Source organism: Trematomus bernacchii, unplaced genomic scaffold (genome assembly GCF_902827165.1).
Source record: "Trematomus bernacchii unplaced genomic scaffold, fTreBer1.1, whole genome shotgun sequence".
Taxonomy (NCBI): domain Eukaryota; kingdom Metazoa; phylum Chordata; class Actinopteri; order Perciformes; family Nototheniidae; genus Trematomus; species Trematomus bernacchii.
Window position 1 is genome coordinate 115,001 of NW_022987710.1, and position 26,512 is coordinate 141,512.

The window sequence follows — 26,512 nt, forward strand, 5'->3', positions numbered from 1 at the left end:
GCTTGTATCGACGTTCACTTTCCTGTGGTAATGTGTGTAAAAGTGGCCTCTGTCTCCTTCCTTTAAATACTTTGAATTACATTTAAAAACAGGAAGAACATCACTTTGAGAAGGAGGCAGAGGAGATTTGAGAACTAAATTGGGAAAATGCCGAACAGATAAACTCAAAACATACTGTTGCTCATCCACAGAGTTTCATCAGTGCTGGGTGTTACCTTCGATGCATTTAGGGCGAGCTGGAGGTCAGGTGAATGAGTCAGACTGTAGGACCCAGAGGCTTCATCTGTCTCCTCAGTGGAGAGACCAAACTGAATAACCGCAGCAGACACTAAATCTAAAACTTGACTTACTTAGAACATTAGCCTTCATCTCTGAACACATAAAGGTTTTCTCCAACTCCCCAAAGAGCCTTCCTCAGCAGATACTGAGGGGATATCCTGTTCGTAACATTACGATGCAGACATTAGTCCGTGCCTGGAAATATTAATGACAACACTTAGGCTAATTTCCATCGACGAAGCCTCATCTTCAAGGACTCTGTTCCTCTTCTTTTAATTTGGGCCTGGGAAGCTGGCCCATCAGGGCCATATAATGGAGGTGAGGAGCAGACGGCGGCAGCAGAGAGCTCATCACGCTAACAGGATGTTCTGCAGACTGATGTGTATTGGCCGTGACTGCATGGCCTCATATTCATAAGATTTAAGGACGTTGTCATTTAATATCTCTGCCATTAGAAGATGAGGACAGTTGAGATGACGAGTTGGTGGCTTCAGACTCTCTGCTGAGTCTCAGAGAGGCTATCTGTGCTGACAGTAGTTGCATCTACTGTCCAATCATAACATTATGATTAATGACAATTTGTGATCAGATGTTGTTTCTGGTTGTGTTTTAATCTCAATCTCCACCAGGTATTCACATGATTTGGATAAGTTAGACCCACATCTGGAGGACAATGACATCTGAATTCAACATTTAAATTATTTCAACTGATTATGTTTATCATATATAAACCAATCAGAGGACAGCTGAATATAGGGCTGCAAGATAGCAGGGGAAGTTACCATAGACACGATACTAACTCAAATGTGTAACCCCAAGGCTCTGCGCTCAATCTTGTGGCGAGCTAAGAGCAAATCACGTGGAGCAGCTTCAGGTCGCACTTAGTCGTCACATCTGTGAACAAAGTCATCATTACAGCATGTTAATACGATGTTTAGAAGATTGAGGCTGGTGAAACTGGTTCAATAGTTTAAAAGGTATTCGTTGTTAACTGAAGAGGTGGACAAGAGCAAACTATGAACTATTAGTGGTGCTAAATGCAAATCCAAAGAAAAAAGAAAAAAAGATCTATAGGGAACATAAAATACTCCAATAGATGTTGAGATCTTTCAGTCTGACCAAAGTGTCAAACCAATCCACGTCAGCATCTACAGGTGAACATATGAGTTTCCGCTTTATTTTCTCATAGACTTTTATACAATTGGATTCTTTTGCAACAAGTGGAGTCGCCCACTGGCCATATGAAGAATGCATGTTCGACACCTTAACTCAGTGATTCTCAAATGGGGGTACGCGGACCCCTAGGGGTACGTTGGGGTACTGCAGGGGGTACGTGAGATAAAAATAAATAAAAAGGTTAATTAAAAAAATACCATGCATGATTACAAAAATAATCTTAGAACAATAAGTTAAATAGAAAACACAATTTTATATAAAATATTCCTTGAACCACTTAGGGGGTCCTCATATAAACATGTCAAATGTATGTATTGTAGTTTATAGTTTTCATAATATATCATTTTGTTCATTGGTTTGTTAAATATTACTTCAATGGAAAAACTCCTTGGAAAAATCTGTTTAATTTGTTTTCATTATATTCTTTTTTTTCATGCATAAAGATGAAAATATCCTTAGTTTGTTGTAATTCATGCATGAAGGAGTTAATAAATCAAACACTGATGGAACATCACTATATTGTAATTATTTATATAGGCTTTTTCTATAAAAAATGTCCGGGGTCGGTCAGGGGGTACTTGGCTGAGAAAATGTTTCAAAGGGGGTACGTTACTGAAGAAAGTTTGAATAGCACTGCCTTAACTGGTTCTTGTTTTGTTCACTGTTGATCAGTTGAACGTTTTATTTGTATTTGATCAAACTGGTGATTCATTAGCACCATCATTATGTGAAAATAAACATGATCCTTTTTGTTGAAGCGTTTGGACTAAAGGGAAGAGGACTTTTACAAACAGCCAACAATCAGCCATTCATTAAAAACGACGTATTCTGTGGATCAAATCCTTTAACAACACATGATGAGCCCTGTCAAGACGACACAAATTAAAAGAAGCTTTCGTGAGAAATATGGATCAGGCTTTAATAAGTCTTGAATCGGGTTTCCTCAGATGAAATGGGCCAGATCAGCGCATGTCCTAAAAACTAAATAACTGTCCAAAGTGGGGTAACAATCAATAAAAAGACCAATACAAAGACAGATAGGGTGTCCTCAGCAGATGTTTCTTTAACAACAGTCAGAGTAAAGTTGATGGTTAGTGTTACGGTGCTTTCTGACAGCTCGGTGCTGTTTGCTGCCTGTAAAGCCTGTGATTTGCTGCAGATCTTTATCTGCACAAAGAAGATGAACGCGAGTGCTTCCTGTAACTACAGCAGTCTTCAACATATGACCTCTAAAAGTTACGAGGTGTGGATGTGTAACGGGGGTCTCTCTCTGGTCAGCGGGCTGGCGTGACCGAGAACGATCGGGGCGCTGAAGTGACAAGCGCCGGCTGTCTTTATGGAAAGCCATCAGAGACCTGTGGGCTGTGAAAAAAGCTCTTCAGCCAAATGGGCTGCATATAAAACAGGAAATAAAGCAGCAGAGGACGGCCGCAGCAGACACTGCAGCGGAACACGGAGTACGGTAGAGTACAGTACGGCACGGATGGGACTTTAGTTTAACACAGAACCGTTCATGAACACAAGATATTTCAAAATGAAGAGCTTGTTTATCTGGTGTGTTAAAGGTTATAAGAACATTATGTTTATCTCAACGACTTGATTTGGATATTGATGTTGAAATCGGCTTGTGCAAAGTCATTATCTTGTGTGTATATTTCATTTAGGACTTAATATGTGGAACGCGATAAAAAACAATCACAATACGTTGATGGAAGTGAATTTCTATTATGAAAGTGAAAAAGGGAGCCTGATTCTAAACAATACAGGAACAATCATGCAAGAAAGCTATTTATTTACGCGGGTGAAGGTATTATTTAGGATAACCTTATTAGAGATTGTTCTCTTAAAATGATGTTCACTAAACAAAGATGGGTCCTACCTGTAATACAATAAACATATTTTGGATCGTAATGATTTTGGCCAGGATAATGGAGCATCCATCCGACGCTGCTTGTGCAGAAAAAAGTGAATAACATTTTCTTAATCAAATTAGATATTTTAAATCATTTTATTTTGTGTACTACACATTTATACCACACATATTATCATGTGCTTTTTAAGTTAAATCTATATATCCTCAAGATAAGGATCCCTAAATAAATAAAGACACAAATGCTCAGGATCTCTGTGCACAAGATGAATAACTAATACTTCCATTAGTTCTATTTCAGAGATCCTAAAATGTTGTCTTTATGCAAAAAGCTGTTTGGATCATTTAAGTATTTCACGCAGTCTTCAAACTAAATCAACACCTGTGTGCACAAAGGAATATCAATTGTGTTGGATTTCTTCACATTGCACTGATGTGCAAAAAGGTCTGAAGCCCCGCTTGCTTTGCTAAACTCATTCTGATCATTTCCCTTTACAGTAAAGCTAGGACAATCAGCTATAAAGTGCCGCAGTAGTATTTCCTAAGAGTACTGCAGTACTGGGTGTACCCATGCTGGAGGACCAGAGTGTCCTCAGAGTACCCCCCCCAAGCCCTCTCCACCTCCCCACTCACTTAAGAGAGAGATGCTGCTGGTTGAGCTGATAGAGCACTTTGTATCATCCAGCTGAGTCAGCAGCTTGGGCAGAGACAGAGGAGGGAGCGGAGAGATTAAGGAGAGGAGAGAGGGTGAAAGAAGGTGAAAGAGAGGAGGAGATGAAGAGAGAGATGCTGAAGGAGGTGAAAGAGAGGAGAGGAATGAAGGAAGAGGAGGATGGACTGCAGAGGTGAGATGATATGAAGGAAGAGAAAAGGCGTAGAAATAGCAAATGATGCAGTGATTTACAAAGAGCGTGTTTCAGTCAAAAGCTACTCCAGATGTCATGGAGGCTTCAGCCATGAGAAGCAGGTTAACATTGGGTTCTGCCTGAATTCATTTCTCCAGCAGGCATCCATCTCTATCGGCTGCCACACACTACTCATGCAACTTTATTCAAAACATTTTTGTCCATACGCCGGCAGAGTTTGTAGTAACATTAGAACATGCACTTCCAGCAGCGGTTTGTGCGTAAAAGCCTTGTAAAAAATGTGGCATTAAGACAACTTTAATATTTCTTCTGGGAAGGATCCCTTAAAGTCCAAAGAACACATCATTTGCATACAAGATTAAGAATGAATCATTCCAGTAAATCTATTTCAGATACATGATCTTAAAGCATAGTCCTTCAAAAAAACTAAAATCAAGTCAACTTGAACCAGATCTGCTACATACACCCTGTGTGCACTCAAAAGGCGCTTTCACACCAAGTACTTTTCCCAGGAATAGTTCCCGGAACTTAGTTCCCCGGAAATCTTAGTTCCGGAACTATCTAGTACAGTGGTTCTTAACCTTTTTACACCAAGTACCACCTGAGAAAATAGTTGGCTCTCCGAGTACCACCCTATGACCAATGTTAAAATACAGTCTATGCACAGTTCATGCAGGACTCGGAGGCAAATGTATTCATAACCTTATTTATTGTATTTTTTACTCATCACTCACTCTCTCACACACCACAAGTGAGAATATAAAGAACAAAATAATAACGTATTCTCACACAACAAATGACAACTGTACACACATGTCCTTTCCTGGACCTATACCAAAGTGTGAATGTAGGCCTCCTGCAACCACCTACATTGTAACAGAACATGTCCTCTTGGGAATTCAGTTCCACAATAATAATGAAGCCTCCAGGAGCAGATAAGCTAAGGGCTAATAGCTCATCTTCAGTCTGCTGATGTTTGCTATTGCCATGTCTGTGGTGGCAAAGTAAAAAAGAAAATAAAAAAGATAACAATTAAGGACAAGTGTGTGCTTTTTCAGCTTTTTGACCTCGGTCACAGCCTTCTCTCCATTCTTTACGCAAATGCCTTCTTCCTGAGTCACTTCTCTCCTCCATCACAGCGGCTGTGCATATCACTTTTGCCTTGCTGGCGGAGCCTGCGCTTGTGCTCGGTTGATCGTTCGGTCGCTAATCGTTCGCGGGTAGTGTGGTCATCATTAGCAACGCCAGAAATCAATAAATACAATTTTTTTCGTTTCTCAATCTAAAAACAACAATAGCCTATTAGAACTTATTTAAACCACAGTTTCAATGATCTCAAGCTTATTTTCATTCGTTGTAGTAATTTTGATAGTATGATTTATTTTTAATGAATGTTATTCAATCAAGCCTCAAACTGATGGCACTTGTCCCTATAGCCTGTTTTAATTGGAAAGTTTTCTGAGGGTCCTTACCACCAGCTGCTCTTGCACTAATAAGTAGTGCACCTTACTGTCCCAAATGTGCACAATGTAGTGACTGCTTTTCGCCTTTTTCTTTACTTAGTTGTGTTTTCTGTGTTTTATATGTCTGTGTTATGTGTAAAGGTTCAATCAAATATTTTTAATTTTCTTTTTTTTTCTTTTTTTTTATACGTCAGATTCCTCTGCGTACCACTAGCGGGAGCTGGCGTACCACCAGTGTCAGTGTCTACTGTCTAGTTTCATGTCCTCCTCAACTCTGCGTAATGTTCATTTTGTAAATGATGGTGCTATTGATTGTAAAATAGACAATAGAGTAGTAGTGCCTCATACATGAGTATCGATCAAGATCTAGTGTGCACACCTTTAAGCCTATTAAGTTCTCTATCTTCTAAGTCTTTACTCTGTGCTGAGTGGCTCTCTTTCAGGATCTTCTCCTCTTTCTGTACAGAAACTGCAGAGGGAATATTACATCAAAAGACGTTCAAATCTAAACTGATATAGTCCGGACAGTGTTTTTCTTCCACGAGTTATCCGTTTTTGCATTGTCTTGTTTTACCAGCAGGAGATGTTGGATGTTTGCACAGAGATAACTGTGCATACATCCATCATTTCCCTGTCATGCATCATTTCCTGCCATGCACCAGATCTACTTTATTCTGTATTTATTTCTCTTTATAGTCAAATGCCTCGGTAGCGCTGTTTGTCTGATATCAAGACCAAAAAACTGAAAGGGAGAGAAAGGAGATGTAACTGTGGAAGATGAAGAGAGACAGAAGCAGGAGAGAGAAAAATACTCCCATTGGTCTGGAGTGACTTGATTAACATCTGAAAGAGTGAGAGAGAGAGAAAGAGAGCAGTAAGCAGTCTCTGCTCAGAAAACAGAGCCAGTACCATTTGCTGATGAAGACTGACGTGCTGATGAAGACTGACGTGCTGATGAAGACTGACGTGCTGTGCTGATGAAGACTGACGTGCAGTTGAAAGCCATGCAAAAATCCAGTAAAAGAGAGAATAAGCTAATCAAGAGGTTGACCTGTGTAGACATGCACATCCCTGTTATTGTTCAACAAAACATAAAGCATTATTATTCTGGCACTGTAAAGCCTTTACACGCTGCTTTCTTGCTTCGTGTATTATTTTCGCATGTCAATATATTTTAAGAACTGTTGGTTTTGTCCTAAATTCTATCACAAAGAATTTCAAACATTACGCTGCAAAAACAGGGTTAACCTTCGGAACAAGACAACAAGAGGGTTATGAGTTGAGCCTGAACTTCAGTATTAGTATTGCATAACAATGACCTGCCTCAATTCAAAACAAGGCAACAACCTCTTCACTCCATTCACCCTTGACACAGGAAGTGCAGACCAGACTCCTTCCATTGTTCACAATAAAAGCCCAACACACGTTAGCAGAGGGAACCAATTCACTCAGAGCGTTTTGCTAAAAGGAGGCCCCACTAAAATCCTGATGGTGATATATTACTATTACGATTCTATTCACTCTTTCAAAAGAACAGTGTTGCTAATTTGCATCCCTGCAGTATAGATACTTTTTTGTAACGTTATTAGTTTTAACTGTAAAACCCTTTGGTGTTGAAAGGCCTACATTTATGGACTATTGTTTATAATATCAAGCAAGTTGTAATATCACAACTCGCCTACAATCAAGTTACAAGACAAGGAAGCATTGATTCAAAGTAAGAAAGACTTCGATTTTTTCAATTAATATGTAAAAATGTTTTTCATACTTCTTCTGGGATTCCTTTCATATTTCTTCACTCTCTCAACATCAGGATAGTATGCTTTCCTTTCAAATACGATCATTTACTAAATCTGAAATATGGATTGGTTGACTGTGAAGTGATCTAAACAGATCCCTTTCAGCAAAAAAATAAAAGCTTTTTGCTATTTCTGAATTTCTGCAGTTCTTTATGTTGCTGCCTTTCACTTTCCCCAATGTGGAACTAATAAAGGATTTCTGATTACGATGAATTGGTTAATTGACAGTTCACCTTACTGTGTGGATGGGATGTGATACTTTGGATGATTCCATGTTCAACATGATGTGTGTGTTACCTTTGGAACAGGCAGGTGTGTGTTGTGAGACTCCAGGCTGCTCCTCTCTCGTCCCTCGGCCTGCAAACACATCACACTGATCAACATATGACGCTGAGAACACTGAGAACACTGAGAACACATGACACTGAGAAACATGACGCTGAGAACACTGAGAAACATGACACTGAGAACACTGAGAACACATGACACTGAGAACACTGAGAACACATGACACTGAGAACACATGACACTGAGAACACTGAGAACACATGACACTGAGAACACATGACGCTGAGAACACTGAGAACACATGACGCTGAGAACACTGAGAACACATGACACTGAGAACACATGACGCTGAGAACACATGACACTGAGAACACATGACGCTGAGAACACTGAGAACACATTACACTGAGAACACGGAGAACACAGAGAACACTAAGAACACTGAGAACACTGAGAACACTGAGAACACTAAGAACACTGAGAACACTGAGAACATAGAGAACAGGGAGAACACTGAGAACACATTACACTGAGAACACAGAGAACACTAAGAACACTGAGAACACAGAGAACAGGGAGAACACTGAGAACACATTACACTGAGAACAGGGAGAACACTGAGAACACATTACACTGAGAACACATGACACTGAGAACGCGGAAAACACTGAGAACACAGAGAACACATGCTGAGAACACTGAGAACACTGAGAACACGGAAAACACATTACACTGAGAACACTGAGAACACATGACGCTGAGAACACTGAGAACACATGACACTGAGAACAGGGGAAACAAGGAGAACACTGAGAACACATGACGCTGAGAACACTGAGAACACATGACACGGAGAACACTGAGAACACGGAAAACACGACACTGAGAACACTGAGAACACATCATGCTGAGAACATGGAGAACACAGAGAACACATGACGCTGAGAACACATGACACGGAGAACACATGACGCTGAAAACACGGAGAACACTGAGAACACATGACGCTGAGAACACGGAGAACACATTACACGGAGAACAGGGAGAACACTGAGAACATGGAGAACACATTACACTGAGAACACTGAGAACACGGAGAACACATTACACTGAGAACACTGAAAACACTGAGAACACATGACACGGAGAACACGGAGAACACATGACACTGAGAACACGGAGAACACATTACACTGAGAACACTGAGAACACATGACACTGAGAACACGGAAAACACGGAGAACACTGAAAACACTGAGAAGACATGACGCTGAGAACACGGAGAACACATTACACTGAGAACACGGAGAACACAGAGAACACTGAGAACATGGAGAACACATTACACTGAGAACGCGGAAAACACTGAGAACACGGAAAACACGACACTGAGAACACGGAGAACACTGAGAACACATTACACTGAGAACAGGGAGAACACTGAGAACACATTACACTGAGAACACATGACACTGAGAACGCGGAAAACACTGAGAACACAGAGAACACATGCTGAGAACACTGAGAACACATGACACTGAGAACACGGAAAACACATGACGCTGAGAACACTGAGAACACATGACGCTGAGAACACTGAGAAGACATGACACTGAGAACAGGGGAAACAAGGAGAAACACTGAGAACACATGACGCTGAGAACACTGAGAACACATGACACGGAGAACACTGAGAACACGGAAAACACGACACTGAGAACACTGAGAACACATCATGCTGAGAACATGGAGAACACAGAGAACACATGACGCTGAGAACACATGACACGGAGAACACATGACGCTGAAAACACGGAGAACACTGAGAACACATGACGCTGAGAACACGGAGAACACATTACACGGAGAACAGGGAGAACACTGAGAACATGGAGAACACATTACACTGAGAACACTGAGAACACGGAGAACACATTACACTGAGAACACTGAAAACACTGAGAACACATGACACGGAGAACACGGAGAACACATGACACTGAGAACACGGAGAACACATTACACTGAGAACACTGAGAACACATGACACTGAGAACACGGAGAACACTGAAAACACTGAGAAGACATGACGCTGAGAACACGGAGAACACATTACACTGAGAACACGGAGAACACAGAGAACACTGAGAACATGGAGAACACATTACACTGAGAACGCAATAACGAAAAAAAAAAACGGAAAACACTGAGAACACGGAAAACACGACACTGAGAACACGAGAACACAGAGAAACACTGAGAACACAGAAAACACTGAGAACACAACACATGCAGCTGAGAACACTGAGAACATGGAGAACACATGACGCTGAGAACACTGAGAACCCGGAGAACACATGACGCTGAGAACACTGAGAACACGGAAAACACGACACTGAGAACACGGAGAACACTGAGAACACATCATGCTGAGAACATGGAGAACACAGAGAACACATGACGCTGAGAACACATGACACCGAGAACACATGACGCTGAAAACACTGAGAACACATGACGCTGAGAACACGGAGAACACATTACACTGAGAACACGGAGAACACGGAGAACACTGAGAACATGGAGAACACATTACACTGAGAACACGGAAAACACGGAGAACACTGAGAACACATGACGCTGAGAACACGGAGAACACATTACACTGAGAACACGGAGAACACATTACACTGAGAACACGGAGAACACATGACACTGAGAACACGGAAAACACGGAGAACAGGGAGAACACTGAGAACATGGAGAACACATTACACTGAGAACACGGAGAACACTGAGAACACATGACGCTGAGAACACATTACACTGAGAACACGGAGAACACATGACACTGAGAACACGGAGAACACGGAGAACACATGACACTGAGAACACGGAGGAAACACATTACACTGAGAAACACGGAGAAACACATGACACTGAGAACACGGAGGAACAGGGAGAAACACTGAGAACATGGAGAACACATTACCACTGAGAACACGGGAAAACACGGAGAACACTTGAGAACACATGACGCTAGAACACGAAGAACACATTACACTGAGAACACGGAGAACATATGACACTAGAGAACACGGAGAACACATGACACTGAGAACAAGGACACACGTAGACACTGACGAACCCATGACACTGAGACACATTACACTGCGAACACGGAGAACACAGAGAACACTAAGAACACTTAGACTGGAACACTGAGAACATAGAGAACAGGGAGGAACCACTGAGAACACATTACACTGAGAACACAGAGAACACTAAGAACACTGAGAACACAGAGAACAGGGAGAACACTGAGAACACATTACACTGAGAACACGGAGAACACATTACACTGAGAACACATGACACTGAGAACGCGCAAAACACTGAGAACACAGAGAACACTGAGAACACAGAAAACACTGAGAACACAGAGAGCACATGCAGCTGAGAACACGGAAAACACGGAGAACACTGAAAACACTGAGAACACTGAGAACACTGAAAACACTGAGAACACATGACGCTGAGAACACGGAGAACACATGACACTGAAAACACGGAGAACACTGAAAACACTGAGAAGACATGATGCTGAGAACACGGAGAACACTGAGAACACAGAGAACAGGGAGAACACATTACACTGAGAACACGGAGAAACAGAGAACACAGAGAACACAGAGAACACAGAGAACACAGAGAACACAGAGAACACAGAGAACACAGAGAACACAGAGAACACAGAGACACAGAGAACACAGAGAACACTGAGAACACTGAGAACACAGAGAACACTGAGAACACTGAGAACACTGAGAACACTGAGAACACTGAGAACACTGAGAACACTGAGAACACAGAGAACAGGGAGAACACTGAGAACACATTACACTGAGAACACATGACACTGAGAACGCGGAAAACACTGAGAACACAGAGAACACATGCTGAGAACACTGAGAACACATGACACTGAGAACACATGACGCTGAGAACACTGAGAACACATGACGCTGAGAACACTGAGAAGACATGACACTGAGAACACGGGAGAACACATGACGCTGAGAACACTGAGAACACATGACGCTGAGAACACTGAGAAGACATGACACTGAGAACAGGGGAAACAAGGAGAACACTGAGAACACATGACGCTGAGAACACTGAGAACACATGACACGGAGAACACTGAGAACACGGAAAACACGACACTGAGAACTGAGAACACATCATGCTGAGAACATGGAGAACACAGAGAACACATGACGCTGAGAACACATGACACGGAGAACACATGACGCTGAAAACACGGAGAACACTGAGAACACATGACGCTGAGAACACGGAGAACACATTACACGGAGAACAGGGAGAACACTGAGAACATGGAGAACACTGAGAACACATTACACTGAGAACACGGAGAACACATTACACTGAGAACACGGAGAACACTGAAAACACTGAGAACACATGACACGGAGAACACATTACACTGAGAACACTGAGAACACATGACACTGAGAACACATTACACTGAGAACACTGAGAACACATGACACTGAGAACACGGAAAACACGGAGAACACTGAAAACACTGAGAAGACATGACGCTGAGAACACGGAGAACACATTACACTGAGAACACGGAGAACACAGAGAACACTGAGAACATGGAGAACACATTACACTGAGAACGCGGAAAACACTGAGAACACGGAAAACACGACACCTGAGAAACACGGGAGAACACAGAGAACCACTGAAAAACACAGAAAACACTGAGAACACAGAGAACACATGCAGCTGAGAACACTGAGAACATGGAGAACACATGACACTGAGAACACGGAAAACACGACACTGAGAACACGGAGAACACTGAGAACACATCATGCTGAGAACATGGAGAACACAGAGAACACATGACGCTGAGAACACATGACACCGAGAACACATGACGCTGAAAACACTGAGAACACATGACGCTGGAACACATGACGCTGAGAACACGGAGAACACATTACACTGAGAACACGGAGAACAGGGAGAACACTGAGAACATGGAGAACACATTACACTGAGAACACGGAGAACACTGAGAACACATGACACTGAGAACACGGAGAACACATTACACTGAGAACACGGAGAACACATGACACTGAGAACACGGAGAACACATTACACTGAGAACACGGAGAACACATTACACTGAGAACACGGAAGAACACATGACACTGAGAACCGAACGGAAAACACGGAGAACACGGAGAACAGGGAGAACACTGAGAACATGGAGAACACATTACACTGAGAACACGGAGAACACTGAGAACACATGACGCTGAGAACACGGAGAACACATTACACTGAGAACACGGAGAACACATGACACTGAGAACACGGAGAACACGGAACACATGACACTGAGAACACGGAGAACACATTACACTGAGAACTGAGAACACTGAGAACACGGAGAACAGGGAGAACACTGAGAACATGGAGAACACATTACACTGAGAACACGGAAAACACGGAGAACACTGAGAACACATGACGCTGAGAACACGAAGAACACATTACACTGAGAACACGGAGAACATATGACACTGAGAACACGGAGAACACATGACACTGAGAACACGGAGAACACTGAGAACCCATGACACTGAGAACACGGAGAACACATTACACTGAGAACACGGAGAACACATGACACTGAGAACACGGAAAACACTGAAAACACTGAGAAGACATAACGCTGAGAACACGGAGAATACATTACACTGAGAACCACGGAAAACACTGAAAACACTGAGAAGACATAATGCTGAGAACATGGAGAACACATTACACTGAGAACGCGGAAAACACGGAGAACACTGAGAACACTGAGAACACAGAAAACACTGAGAACATGGAGAACACATGACGCTGAGAACACTGAGAACACATGACACGGAGAACACTGAGAACACGGAAAACACATGACGCTGAGAACACTGAGAACACATGACGCTGAGAACACGGAGAACACAGAGAACACTGAGAACACATGACACGGAGAACACTGAGAACACGGAAAAACCACATGACGCTGAGAACACTGAGAACACAGAGAACACTGAGAACACTGAGAACACATGACGCTGAGGAACACTGAGAAAACTCTAGAAAGCAGAAGGTTAGTCGTACACCACCACCAGAGGCTTTCCGGATGCCCAGACGGACCCTTCCGGGGGGGGCAGACTTCAGGACCTCCACAGCCTGGCCCAGCGTGAGCAGGTCCAGTTGGGTGTGGTTGACTGACACCAGCTGGTCTCCAGGGAGCAAAGCACCCAGACGATCTGCAGAACCCCCCGCAAACCAGAGAGCGGATCACCATCACACAGCGGCCGGGGTCCAGAGGGTCCTGGAGAGATAAATAACGTAAGAGAGATTAATAAAATGATAAGCACACTAGGCCCTGTGAAACTGTGCTGAAGATCTGAGGCTCCTTTCAAATCCCTTCTTAAAACTAAACCTTTTTATTTATGCCATATTGTATTTCAATTGATTCTTATCTTCTTATTGTTTTGTTACATATTGTCTTTTATTTTGTTATATTACTTTTGAGTATTTTATTTTCTTTACTTTCTGAAATGCATTGCAATCCTGACATGTTTTGTTCCTGGTTTTTTGTTTTGAAATGTGCAGTGTGAATAAAGTTGATTATTGGGTCCCACTTCTTTGACCTCAGTGAAAAATGACACATCTGTCCACCAGCACATGTGCTCTGACGGAGGACATTCTTACAGGTATGTCTCTGGTAAACTCAAAAGACATGTTGAGATGTTACTGTATATGATCAGTTGGACTGCAGAGTATCAACACGCTTTTTGTGTGTTTTTGGCATTTTTCACTTATTCCTTTCTTTTTTAAATGCTTGAAAACAAATAATAAATTGAAGTTGATGTAAGCTTCCCCTTCTGTTTCACGAAGGTAAACGTGATTAAAAACCCACGCAAGAAAGATGAAAATGAACAATCCCACACTTTGGACCCCTGAGCTAAAGACCCCCGAACAACCTTCAGGGGACATAACCTTCAGAACGAGTCTCAGCAAAGAGAGGCAGGCAGGGGGAGACAGAGACCAGAGAATTCACAGGACATCCATCCATACAAACACAACACAAACATGCAGGGGGTGGGGGGTTGTGGGGGTAATGGAAGAAAAAGGAATCATATATTTATTGAACCAACAGTGAGGAGGTCAAAGATCGCAGAACGCTAACAAGAGACCGAGGAATCAGAGATGAAGATGTGAACAGAGAGATATATCCAAGAAAGAAAAAAACTATTCAAAATGTAGAAATGTAGATTTTAGAGTGCAGGGCTTTAAAAGGAGGACTGGAACATCGATGCGCTAACAGTGAAATACAGCCTTCACCCAGCAGCAGGTCAGCGGCTCAGATTTAAAGAAACAACATGAGAGTATATTTCCAAACAGCTCTCAGTAGTTCCAAATATCATCTAACATCTACACAAACACACAGTGAATTCTTTGGAATAACCTGCATTTACATAAAAATGTGTTCTATTATACGGTCTTATCTTCACCTAAGTTACAATAATCAACAAACACAATCCGTTTTTACTAATAGCACACAAGTTATTGTTTTGTTCTTGTACATTTTGAAAAATGTAGTTTGGAACCTTGGACTTCAACAAAAGCTAATCGAGTCACACCTCGTTTGAATCAGTGAAAACAAGATTAGAGGTTGTGGTTTGAAGCTATTTTGACTTATAATAACAACTCAAATATTTTGTGTTTTGCTATTAACAAGAAGCATCAGCTGAAGTGAACCATGCCTCACTCAAGATTTCAGAAGACCTATGGTCAAGAATTGTTGACTTGCATAAATCCGGAAAGGGTTACAAAGTAACCTTTAGAAGTTAAGGTATTTATCAATGCTTATATAAAAAGCAGCCAATTTACTACAGTGGCTGCCCAGCAAAGATTTGGAGCTGCTTTGCTGACTTGGGGCCTGGATAGTTTGCAATCATCAATAGAAACATGTATTCTCAAGTTGTGTTATGATATCCTCCAGGATAATGTCAGGCCAGAGGCCTGTACTACGAAAGCTGGTTCAACCTAACCTGGATATGTTGGAGTTTAGGCCAGTTTGACTTAATCCAAAACATACGCGCTCTCGCTAAAGCGGTCCCTACGACGCTGGTTATCAAGTGGATCGCTCAAGCCAGCCGTGTCCTATCTAGTTAGGTGCGCGTTCACATGAAAGGGGTGGTATTTGGAGCAATTCGACCAATCACAACATGGACAAGCGTACTGACAGCGCAAGCGTCATCACTTCCTGAATGAAAGTGAACTTAATATAGTCAAATATGAAGAAGTTAAACTTTAAACATCCATGACTTAAACACTTTATCCAGGATAAAAAGCCACATAGCTGCACCTGCAAGGTGAATACAGCTGGTAAAAGAAAAAGTGTTTGAATGCGTACATTAACAGGTTTATGAAATCACTGCCCCGTCCAAGACACGAGTGGATCTGATCTTTAATTAGGAGAATTTGAGCTCGAGTGTTTCATCAACTTAATGTGTTGCTTAAAATAATACTTCTGCATACAGTATGTGACACTGTGAGTGTTGCAACGGCCAGATACGGCTCAAGAAGCTGACTCAGATAAGGAAATATATGATACATTATGATGTGATATGATATGAATGATAATGGGACACATCGACGTCTGCACTCACAGTGCCGAGGACTGTACTTAATGTTACTCTGATCCGGTACTTATGTTCGTGGCAGATATTTAAGTAAGCTTTCTTAACGCTAATGTTATAATAGTCAGATTGCTCTGAAGATAGGAGGGGATATTCTATTCATTATTCACGTTCACACAGTCAGTTTGATTTTGCCGGCCGTCTTTCCTGCAACGGCAGTTTTTCTGTATTTCCTCTATCCTGTAATATGAATTTGATAGCTTTACAACTCCGCACACGGAGCTCTGATTGGTCAGCAGGCGGTGCTTTCACTGAGTTGATCTCTTAGCCTGCAACCTAACCTCCTCCCGAGGAGGTTTAGCCGCTCAGCATAAGTTACCATGGAGATCTAGGCCCGCTAAAAAAGAGAAACCAGCGTCGTAGGACCGGAAAGCCCGAGTTTTTCCCTGAAGTCAGCCGGCTAAGCGAAAATCCGGCTTCGTAGTACAGGCCCTCTGATGTCTGCCAGCTGAAGCTCAGCCGAGGTTGGGTGGTGCCGAAGGACAATGACCCTAAATATCAAGTGCTTGTTTGAGGTTATTAATGCCAAAGGAGGTTCGACAAGGTGTGTTCAATAAAGACATGAAAGATTAAGATGTGTGTGTGTTATTAACTTCACCTCATTTTGTTTAACTGTGATTTTGACTTAAATGAAGATCAGAAAACATTTGATGACAAATGTATGTATAAAACTAGGAAATTCCAAAGGGTTCGACATAGGGGACAGAAGAACACTGCATGGACTGCAGTTTAATTACTTTTGAAAGTTCTGCATAGGAATTAATGTCTACTGTTATTTTGTACAATGTTCTGAGAGGCCTTGTATTGATGGGACCTGTTTCTGCCCTATGACCTGCACATATGATCCTTTGAACCCACTTTTTTAGTATGGTGATTTCATTTATGTCCAATATTTCAGATAAGTTTCCTTAATATAATTTATTAAAAAATGTATATGATTGTTTATTAGCAATTGTTAACTCTTTTTTTTGCACGTGAACATTTTGAATTGGCACCTTACATTCCTGTCACTTTTCAAGTTTCCCCACTTTATAGATAATCTTTGTTTTATTGTTTATATCTTGTTTTATTTTAACTCCATGTTGTTTTGCAGCTAATTCACAGCAATTTCCTTTCTTCTTCAGTTTTATTTTTAATATCTTATTTAAATGTATAGAAACTTCAGATTCAGCTGACCTGTTGCGGACTATCTGAGCATTTATGTTTACCTATAATGAATCAGAATCAGAATCAGAATACCTTTATTAGTCCCACAGCGGGGGACATGTACATTGTCACAGCAGAAAAGAGCCAAAGACAGTTTAATGTTACCTCAAATAAAAAAATACATATATATATATATATATATATATTAATAATATGAATACCAAAGTATTTTCTCCTAAGAACTAATTAGTGATTTTTTGAAGTGTTTTTTTCCGATGATCAGAACACATTTTCTTTTAAATGTAAAAAGTCTGAAGGAAAGTAATTATCTCTAACCATCAAGTAAGAGGGAGAACTTTGATTGGAGTTTGTTCTACCTAACCCACAACATCGACATATAAAGTCCAGAAAAGATCCCGGTATGCGCTCTGTTGAACCAGTCACCAGGAGGAGGGCCCGGTCCTGCCAGAACCCTTCAGAGACTCACATACAAACTATAAAACCCTCTGCTGGTTTTGGTGGATGTACATTTTGTGAATTCCCCCCGTGTGACCCCTGAGCATCGCCCCGCGCTGCAGTACGAGCTGCCTTGCCAAGTTTCAGGCTGGCAGAACAAAGCCTGAGCTGTATTTTTAGATGGAACAACATGGCTACAGGTGGTGAGGAGTCAGAACTCAAGTCCTCCACTCCTACAAGATCCTCCGCGAAAAAGAAAGGCCTCTGCTGTCAAAAAAGTAAAAGATATCAGAAACGTAGGAGAATAAATAAAGAAATTAAAAATGCACTTAAAGTAGTGATATGTTTCTCGGTTGGCTTTTTGGGCACAGATAAGAATGTGGAGTTTTTTTATGTAGGTTGCAGTTGCCTAGACAAAGTTTTTAAGACCTTTATGAAGAAACACAAAACTATGAACACAGAGCGGAAATATTTTTAGGAGACTGAATTTCTCGACTTAACATTTTTATTCTACACATATTCGAGACCTTTCAGCAACTTTTAAAGTTGGATAATACGGAGAAAAAAAACATTGCATCCTTTTTATTACATTTTTTTCAAAAATGATTATAGACTTTAAGGCCAAAAGTAAATGAACCCCTGTCTACATAAACCGGCTCTGTTTTTCCAGCATACAGTGATATTTCTCTCTGCCAAGGAGGTTGTGTTTTCGCTTACGGGAAATCAATCAATCAATCAATGTTTATTTACATAGCCCAATATCACAAATGTTACATTTGTCTCAGTGGACTTCACAGTTTGTACAGAATATCAGTATGACAATACGACACCCTCTGTCCTTAGACCCTCACATCGTACAAGGAAAAACTTCCAAAGAACACCAACAGTTTAAAGGGAAAAAATGGGAGAAACCTCGGGGAGAGCAACAGAGGAGGGATCCCTCTCCCAGGACGGACAGACGTGCAATAGATGCCGTGTGTAAATCGAAGAGATAATACATTTTACAGCGTAGGTAGACCAAATGTTTGGAAATGCATGTGTCTATAATAAGAAGAAGAATCCACGAGGATGTCAACAATCCTGTGGGAGCCATCAGGGAAGTAGTATGATGAGAGTCAGGCAGGACCACAGAGACAGGTTCAGCCACGACAAGTCCAGGACTCAAATGGAGAGGCACAACGTGTCTACGTACATGCACTCCCTTAGGATAGGGTGAGGGAAAAGAGTAGGAACTAAGATGTATGCGCCACATCTATACCATGAGCCGCATTGCTCCTAAAAAGTGTTTCTGGCACTGACAACAATCAACAGTTGTGCGTCGACTCGGCAGGGATCAAGGCACGTCTATGCCTCTCCCTGCCTTCCACCGTCTACACACACAACCAAATGACATACCATCAGTAAGGAAAAGAGTAAGAACTAAGATGTATAGGTGAAGAGGCACAACGTGTCTACATCAATGCACTCTTATTAGAAATGTGGCAGGATTTTTCATAAAACTTAGAGGAAAGGTGTAGCGTTGGCCATGAGGAAGCCAATACATTTTGGAGCGTATCCAAATCAACAGGCTGGTTCACGCATTACTTTTCACTCATGGAAGCAGCCTTGGAAGAGGCTTCTGCTCTGAGCCCTCTTGTAGTTTGGTTTGCGTTTATGTCTTTCCTGTTTCTACACATTCTTTTTAACCAACAGTGTAGGACCAAACTGATGCTGGTGTGTCTGAATGGGAGCAAAATCCTGTGGCAGGTTCGACATCTGGTGAAAAGACTGACAGGAGGCCAAATGAAACGACAGCATCAGTCTACGGCAGAACATGTGGACAGGAGAGGAATATCACCTCCGACACATGTAAGGAGAGATTGAAAAAAATTGTTTTAAATTGAATTCAAAAATGACATTGGAAATTATTTGTATTTGTGATTAATTCCAAGTCCTCCTCCTTCCTCCGGGCAGTTAATTGCCAACCTATGTTAGAGCTAGTTAACAGTAATGAGACCTTGATTTATAACACTGAAAGTGTCCTTGTAAAGAAATCTGCCCATTAGTATCCTTTCCCTCTGGGATGATGTTCCAACTGGTAAAATAATTGATCAGTATATTCATGATTTAGAAAAACTGCTTTTGGAGGTATGAAACTGGTCCCATTTTAAAGGTGTCAGATGTGAGTGGGAACTTTGAGCCTGATCCAGACAGACAGATCAGCTCTTCTCTTATTGCCTCCAAACATCTTTCACTACACTGACCAGCCGCAGAGTCAATAACAGGAAACACTTTGGCAGGAACAACGGACCCAATGCCCTTGGGCGAGCAATATAGAGGGAAGAGAGGGAGAGACACGGTAGTAGTTATGAGAGAATTTTATTTTTGTATTTGTTTCAATAGTTGAAGAGTTGTATTCTAAGGTGAAACAGTTGTACTGGTTTCTGGTTTTTACCAATTGCTAGGGCTGTCAGTCGATTAAAATATTTAATCGCATGATGTCCATAGTTAATCGCGATTAATCGCAAATGAATCGCACATTTTTTATCTGTTCTAAATGTACCTTAGAGGGATATTTTTCAATTTTTTAATATTCTTATCAACATATGAGTGGACAAATATGCTTTATATGTTTGTTTATTATCATTAGAACAATGACAAATATTCTCATGAATATTAAACACAACAACCTCTGAACATTACAAATATTCGCCTCAATTCAACCTGGAACCTCTCTCATACAATAATACCTGTGTGTGTGTGTGTGTGTGTGTGTGTGTGTGTGTGGTTGTGTGTGTGTGTGTGTGTGTGTGTGTGTGTGGAGACACTGTGATGGATCGTTGGAGCTATGTGCAGCTCAGGGCATATATGCTCGAACGGGAGCTGCCTGGACGCTGCAATCATGTTGCGCGTACTATCCGTGCTGAGTGTGCTGACTTTTCGTACAATGTCCCACTGTCTGGCTACCTGCATAAAGTCAAGTGCTCGGCGCAGTTGTGGGCGAAATGTCGCTCCTCTGTTTTCATTGAAACAGCTCCTTATATCCGTTAGCATCTGGTGCTAGGCTAGCTGCGCTAACAACAACAACAACACGTAAGGTGTGACCTCGCTCGCGCGAGTCGCGCCACACATACACACACCCTCCCGGATCCTCCCGATGGCCAGTCCCGGGCCTGCCGGTGAGCGTGGAAGTGTGGGTCTGCCCACAACGACGGGCTGCAGGAGCGGGGCTGTCAGCATCAGCTTGTAGATGGTATTTTTAAACTCGATGCGCTCGAAACTACGGGGCGGCCGAGGACAAAAAATACACATGCGTTAATCGCGTTTTAAAATAATTAGTGGCGTACATTTTTTTTGCGTTCAACCCGTTAATTAACGCGTTATTAATCCTGTTGTGGATCCTGAGTCCTGCATTCCTGAGTCCTGGATCCTGAGTCTGGATCTATGATCTTTGAGTCCTGCATCCTGAGTCCTGGCATCCTGAGTCCTGGATCCTGAGTCCTGGATCCTGAGTCCCATGGATCCTGAGTCCTGCGATCCTGTCACTGTGGTCCTGCCTGATTCTCACCATACTACTTCCCTGATGGCTCCCACAGGATTGTTGACATCCTCCTGGATTCATTATTTTTATTATAGACAATGCATTTTTTAAGCATTGGACTACCTATGTTGTACAGTATTATCTTTTTAATTTACACACAACATCTATTTCACGTCTGTCCGTCCTGTCCGTCCGTCCGTCGTCTCTGTTTCTCTCCTCGAGGTTTCTTCAATTTTCCCCATTAACTGGGGGTTTCTTTGGGAGTTTTTTTATTATAATAACTGCTCTTTATTGAGTTTCACACATTTAACACAACATACAAAACAATAAACAACACCCCCAACCCCCCACAGACACCACAGCACATCCACAATTGACAACAATTGAATAACAATACATAATCACAAATAATATAGAATAAAATATGTGTATACACACACGCATATACATCATGCTGGAATATCAATCAAACATACAAAACTATGAGGAATATTATTTTCAGTCTCTGCAACATGTGAGTTCAGGGTAATCAGTCAACAGAAGCCTCAAGCCGTCATCCATAGTTGATGTACTTAGCTCTCCAATCAGAAAAAATGCCCCCCCCCCCTGAGAAGTAAGGCTTTCAGGTCACTTGGCAAATAATCCAGAAAAGGTGACCAGACCCTCATAAACAGCCCATCATTGCCCCTTGAGGTAGCAAGCAGTCTCTCATGGGGAGAGTGTTAAAATTCTCCCTATACCAAAGGGTAACATTAGGAGCGGGGTCTTTTATCCCATCTTTGCAAAATACACTTCCGAGCAATTATGAGGAGTTCTCAAGAAGTTTGTAATGTGATGCAGGGAGAGTCAGTGCTCAAGAGCAGTGGTCACAAACCAGTCGATAATAATAGACTGACTCAAGTGATGCTGCATATTTTTGCAACTCACTGCACTTATGGTCTATACCAGCGGTTTTCAAAGTGTGAGGCGCGCCTCCCTGGGGGGGCGCCAGAGAGCTTCAGGGGAGGCGCAGCATCGAGAAAAAAAGTAACGAGAACAAGATGAGTAAAGTGTCACTTGCCACACTTTGGCTGTCTGTGGAGAGGACCGAGTTCCCCCACCTTTACAAAAGGTTGTTAAAAGTGCTCATACCTTCACCTCCACCTACGGTGTGAGTGCGGGTTTTTCCGCATTGACTTTGATCAAAGCAAGTTACCGGTCAAGGGCTGCAGCCAGAGGCTGATCTGCGTTTATTCCTGTCTACATTGCATCCCCGCCAGAGTCCTGCACGGGTCTGATTTTCAAGACCCGCTCACGCCCCCGCACCTGCAACGTGCAATACGAACCCGCCCCCGCCACCCGCCACATATTGCCAATTAGTTCCGCAAACCGACCCGACCCGTCGGCACAAGATCCGCAAACCGACCCGAACCCGCATATCCTAGGAGCACTGAAAACATGCAATTATTAACACACGCAGTTGCGTATTTGGCTCAAAAAGCGTGGGATGTTGGTTATTTTCTCCATGAACCAAAGCCTCCCAGACGTTGGATTTCGCTCTTGAGGAAGAGTTATTTACAATGCTGTATTCTCCGCTAGAGCTTCACCTCAGCCATTTCGAATGTGGCGCGCTCAGCAGCAGATTGATGCGGTTGCAGAGCGTTATGATTATGCGCGGTCCCGCGGGGAGAGGTCTGAGGACAACTACCACCCGCGAATCACTTTTTTTTGCGGGTCACCCGTTCGCTGGTACCGACCCAATGCAGGACTCTGATCCCCGCCAGGACTCTGATCCCGCAGGACTCTGATCCCCGCATCACCCGCATGTGCCGCATCAAAGACGCAGACTCATTGTTCCCAGCACTAAAGTAGGGGTGAGTGTATAAGGAGGCAAAGTTGATGTTCAGTGTGTTGCGGGAGCATATAAGGATTCATCCACGATGTTGGAAAATGTTAAAAATGTTTAAAACCACATATTTAAAACCATAAAGATAAAAAGGTTTTAAAAGTTATTTTTTAATGTTTTTAGGAGGGTGATGCCTACTCAGCCATTCAAATCGGTTGCAGTCAGTGAGTCAGCACGATAGATTCAAACACACAGAGACGAGACAAGAAGAGAGAAACAGTTGGAGTAACTTCAAATGGCGTGCTCAAAAAGAGAAGGTAGACAGCGAAACAGAGCATTTAATGACATTTGCTCTTATTGGACCTCTTTTGAAATGCAATTGAATACCCCTGCATTATAGCAACAACAACAATAATAATAATAATAATGATAGCAATAATAATTGGGAGGGGGGACGCGGCTTGTTCTCATGTTCTCTGAGGGGAGGCTCACCTTCCCAGACTTTGAAAACCCCTGGTCTATACCAACTACAACAAAATGAACATATTTTACCGTGATTTAATTGTAATACACGTTTTCAAAATGATGCCGTAATAACTACATACTGATACCGGTTAGTAAAAAACATGAATTAATGCTTTGACAAGTGTGCAGACAAGACGGCAGGCGAAAAACCTTTTTAAAATGCGTGTTTTCTGAATGGAGATCGGATCGATCAGGCCTAAACTAACGTTTGTAGCTGCTCTGTCCACACTCACAACAACATGATACAGACACAGATACAACAGCGACTGTATTCACCATGACACGGACAGTCTGTGGTTTGTACTTGTTTAACTTTTGTCCAGTTTCTGAATAGATATGAGGAGCTGTGAGAAAATGTGTTGAAAAATCGCACCGCGTCCGGTGTGAACGCACCAATGGTCTATGCATGGATAAAGAATGTTGTTAGAATTTTGAATTTGTAAGAATTGTTAAAAATAACTATTAATGTTAATGTTAAATGTTGCATGCAGCTTCAGTGGATTAAGCCTCACAGTTTAAAATGGCACTTTATGTATCTGCCTCACTGCAAGATGTTGTTTTTTTTTTTGTTGTGTTGTGTCAACAAAATAATGCACTCATTCACTCAAACAGAAAATAAGCTACATACATTTATATTTAGGATTGTAATGAAGGAATTAATGAAACTTAAAATGATAGGTATGATGTAAATATATATATTTATCCTTTTTGACATGTTAGTTATGTTGTGTTCTTGGTTTAATCAAATTGGAAGTTGCACCAAATGATTTGATGTAATTCAGATGCAATTAGCCGACATAAAAGGCCTCAAATTGTCTGGGCTGTCTTTTTCACTCAATTCTGCAATAGCTAGATCTCACCAAGGCCGAGGTCAGGGATCTTGGGCTTTAAAAAGGTTGGTGACCACTGCTGAAAACAGAAAGAACGTATAAATATACCTTATATAGGTATGGCCCTACAATATATCATTTAAATATAGCATGATAGGTCCACTTTAAGTTAGAATTAACACACTTAGCTATCTCTGGAACAACCTAAACTAGTTATAAATATGTTTATTCTTTACTTTCGGGTCACGTGAAACCATAATACACTAAACTATTAACACTGTAAATACTCTTGTTTGCCCGTGGTGAGATGACGAGGCTCCGTAAAAATAACCCTCTTTTTGTGAATTACTGAGTTTAGGCAAGTTAATAATGTTTAATGAAGTTGACTACGGCATATTCATATTTGTTAGTGCTTTTCATGTCAATCGGCGAACATACATTAAAGGTCACCTATTATGCAAAATCCACTTTTTCATGTCTTTTATACATGAACATGTGCCCCCTCTGTGTAAAGAGATTCTGAAAGTTTCACTTTTTGTCCTGATCCATTTATATAAAAACCTGTCTGAAAATGAGCTGATCAGATCTTGGCCACTTTATGATGTCATAAACGATTTTTTGGGTTGTGTAACCATTAGCCAATACCAACTTGGTAACACCCACCCACCTTATCACCTAAATCTCCTCTAGAGCACCATAGTGTTTCAACAAGAAACAGGGCTGATGAAACAGATGGGATTATGGCAGCTTTTCTCAAAGTGTGGAGCCCGCCCCACTGGTGGGGCGCAGAGATGTAATAGGTGGGTCGCGATATGGACGCGATGAACGGGAGATTATTATATTTTTTTTTTTTAATACATTTTTTTGGACCTCAGGCCGGAATCGAACCTAGGTCCTCGCGGGCGGTGGCTAGGTAGTGGACTGTTACAGCCGGATACTCGCAACGGCGGTGGAATTTCACAGCGCCGCTTGCCGCCGGAGCCTCGCAACGTCGGGTGTTTTGCGGGGAGCGGCGGAGTATGCGGCGGCGGCTGTACCGGCGCACCGGCGCTGTGAAAGTCCACGGCCCACCTATGCCAGAGCCAGCGGCCACACGAAGGCAGCAGCCCACAATGGCAGCGGCCCACGGGAAAAGTCCCGAATCTCCCGGTGGCCAATCCGAGCCTGCTCAAACACACACAACTGAAACCAAAATGAACGTGAATTCTGGCTTGGAGGGGGAGAGGGAGTATCCAGTAATTGGGCAGAGAGAGCTGTGCCACATTTTTCTTCCCTTCGCCACATTTTATCTCTGTGAAATGGGCTTTTCAGCTGTTGCAACACTGAAAACCAAATACAGATCTAGGCTCAACATTGAGCACGACTTGAGTGGCATATCAAGCCTGCAACCGCGTTTTGAAAGATGTGTGGTGCAAAACAGGCTCATTACAGTCACTAATAATCCAGTGATGAGACTCATGCATTCAATTGGTCATTTGCATTGCTGAATGTATTTCCTGAATGTATTGATTTGTTATTGATTTTCTCCCATTTTGAACTGATGTTATTTGTTATTGATGTTATTTGTTATTATTGAGTGATGTTATTGTTATTGATTTTATTTGTTATTATTGACTGATGTTATTTGTTATAAGATGTAGAACCTGACGTTATTTAAAT

General features: G+C 41.9%; 1 protein-coding gene across 1 annotated transcript in view; it reads right to left on the reverse strand.

Moving 5' to 3' along the window:
- Positions 1-26,512, reverse strand: part of LOC117491104 (inaD-like protein) — a 108,336-nt gene that overhangs the window by 24,614 nt on the left and 57,210 nt on the right. Inside the window, 3 exon segments of the mRNA XM_034140955.1 lie at positions 7,751-7,811; positions 13,958-14,125; positions 14,127-14,174. Of these exon segments, the coding sequence (XP_033996846.1) occupies positions 7,751-7,811; positions 13,958-14,125; positions 14,127-14,174 (277 nt within the window).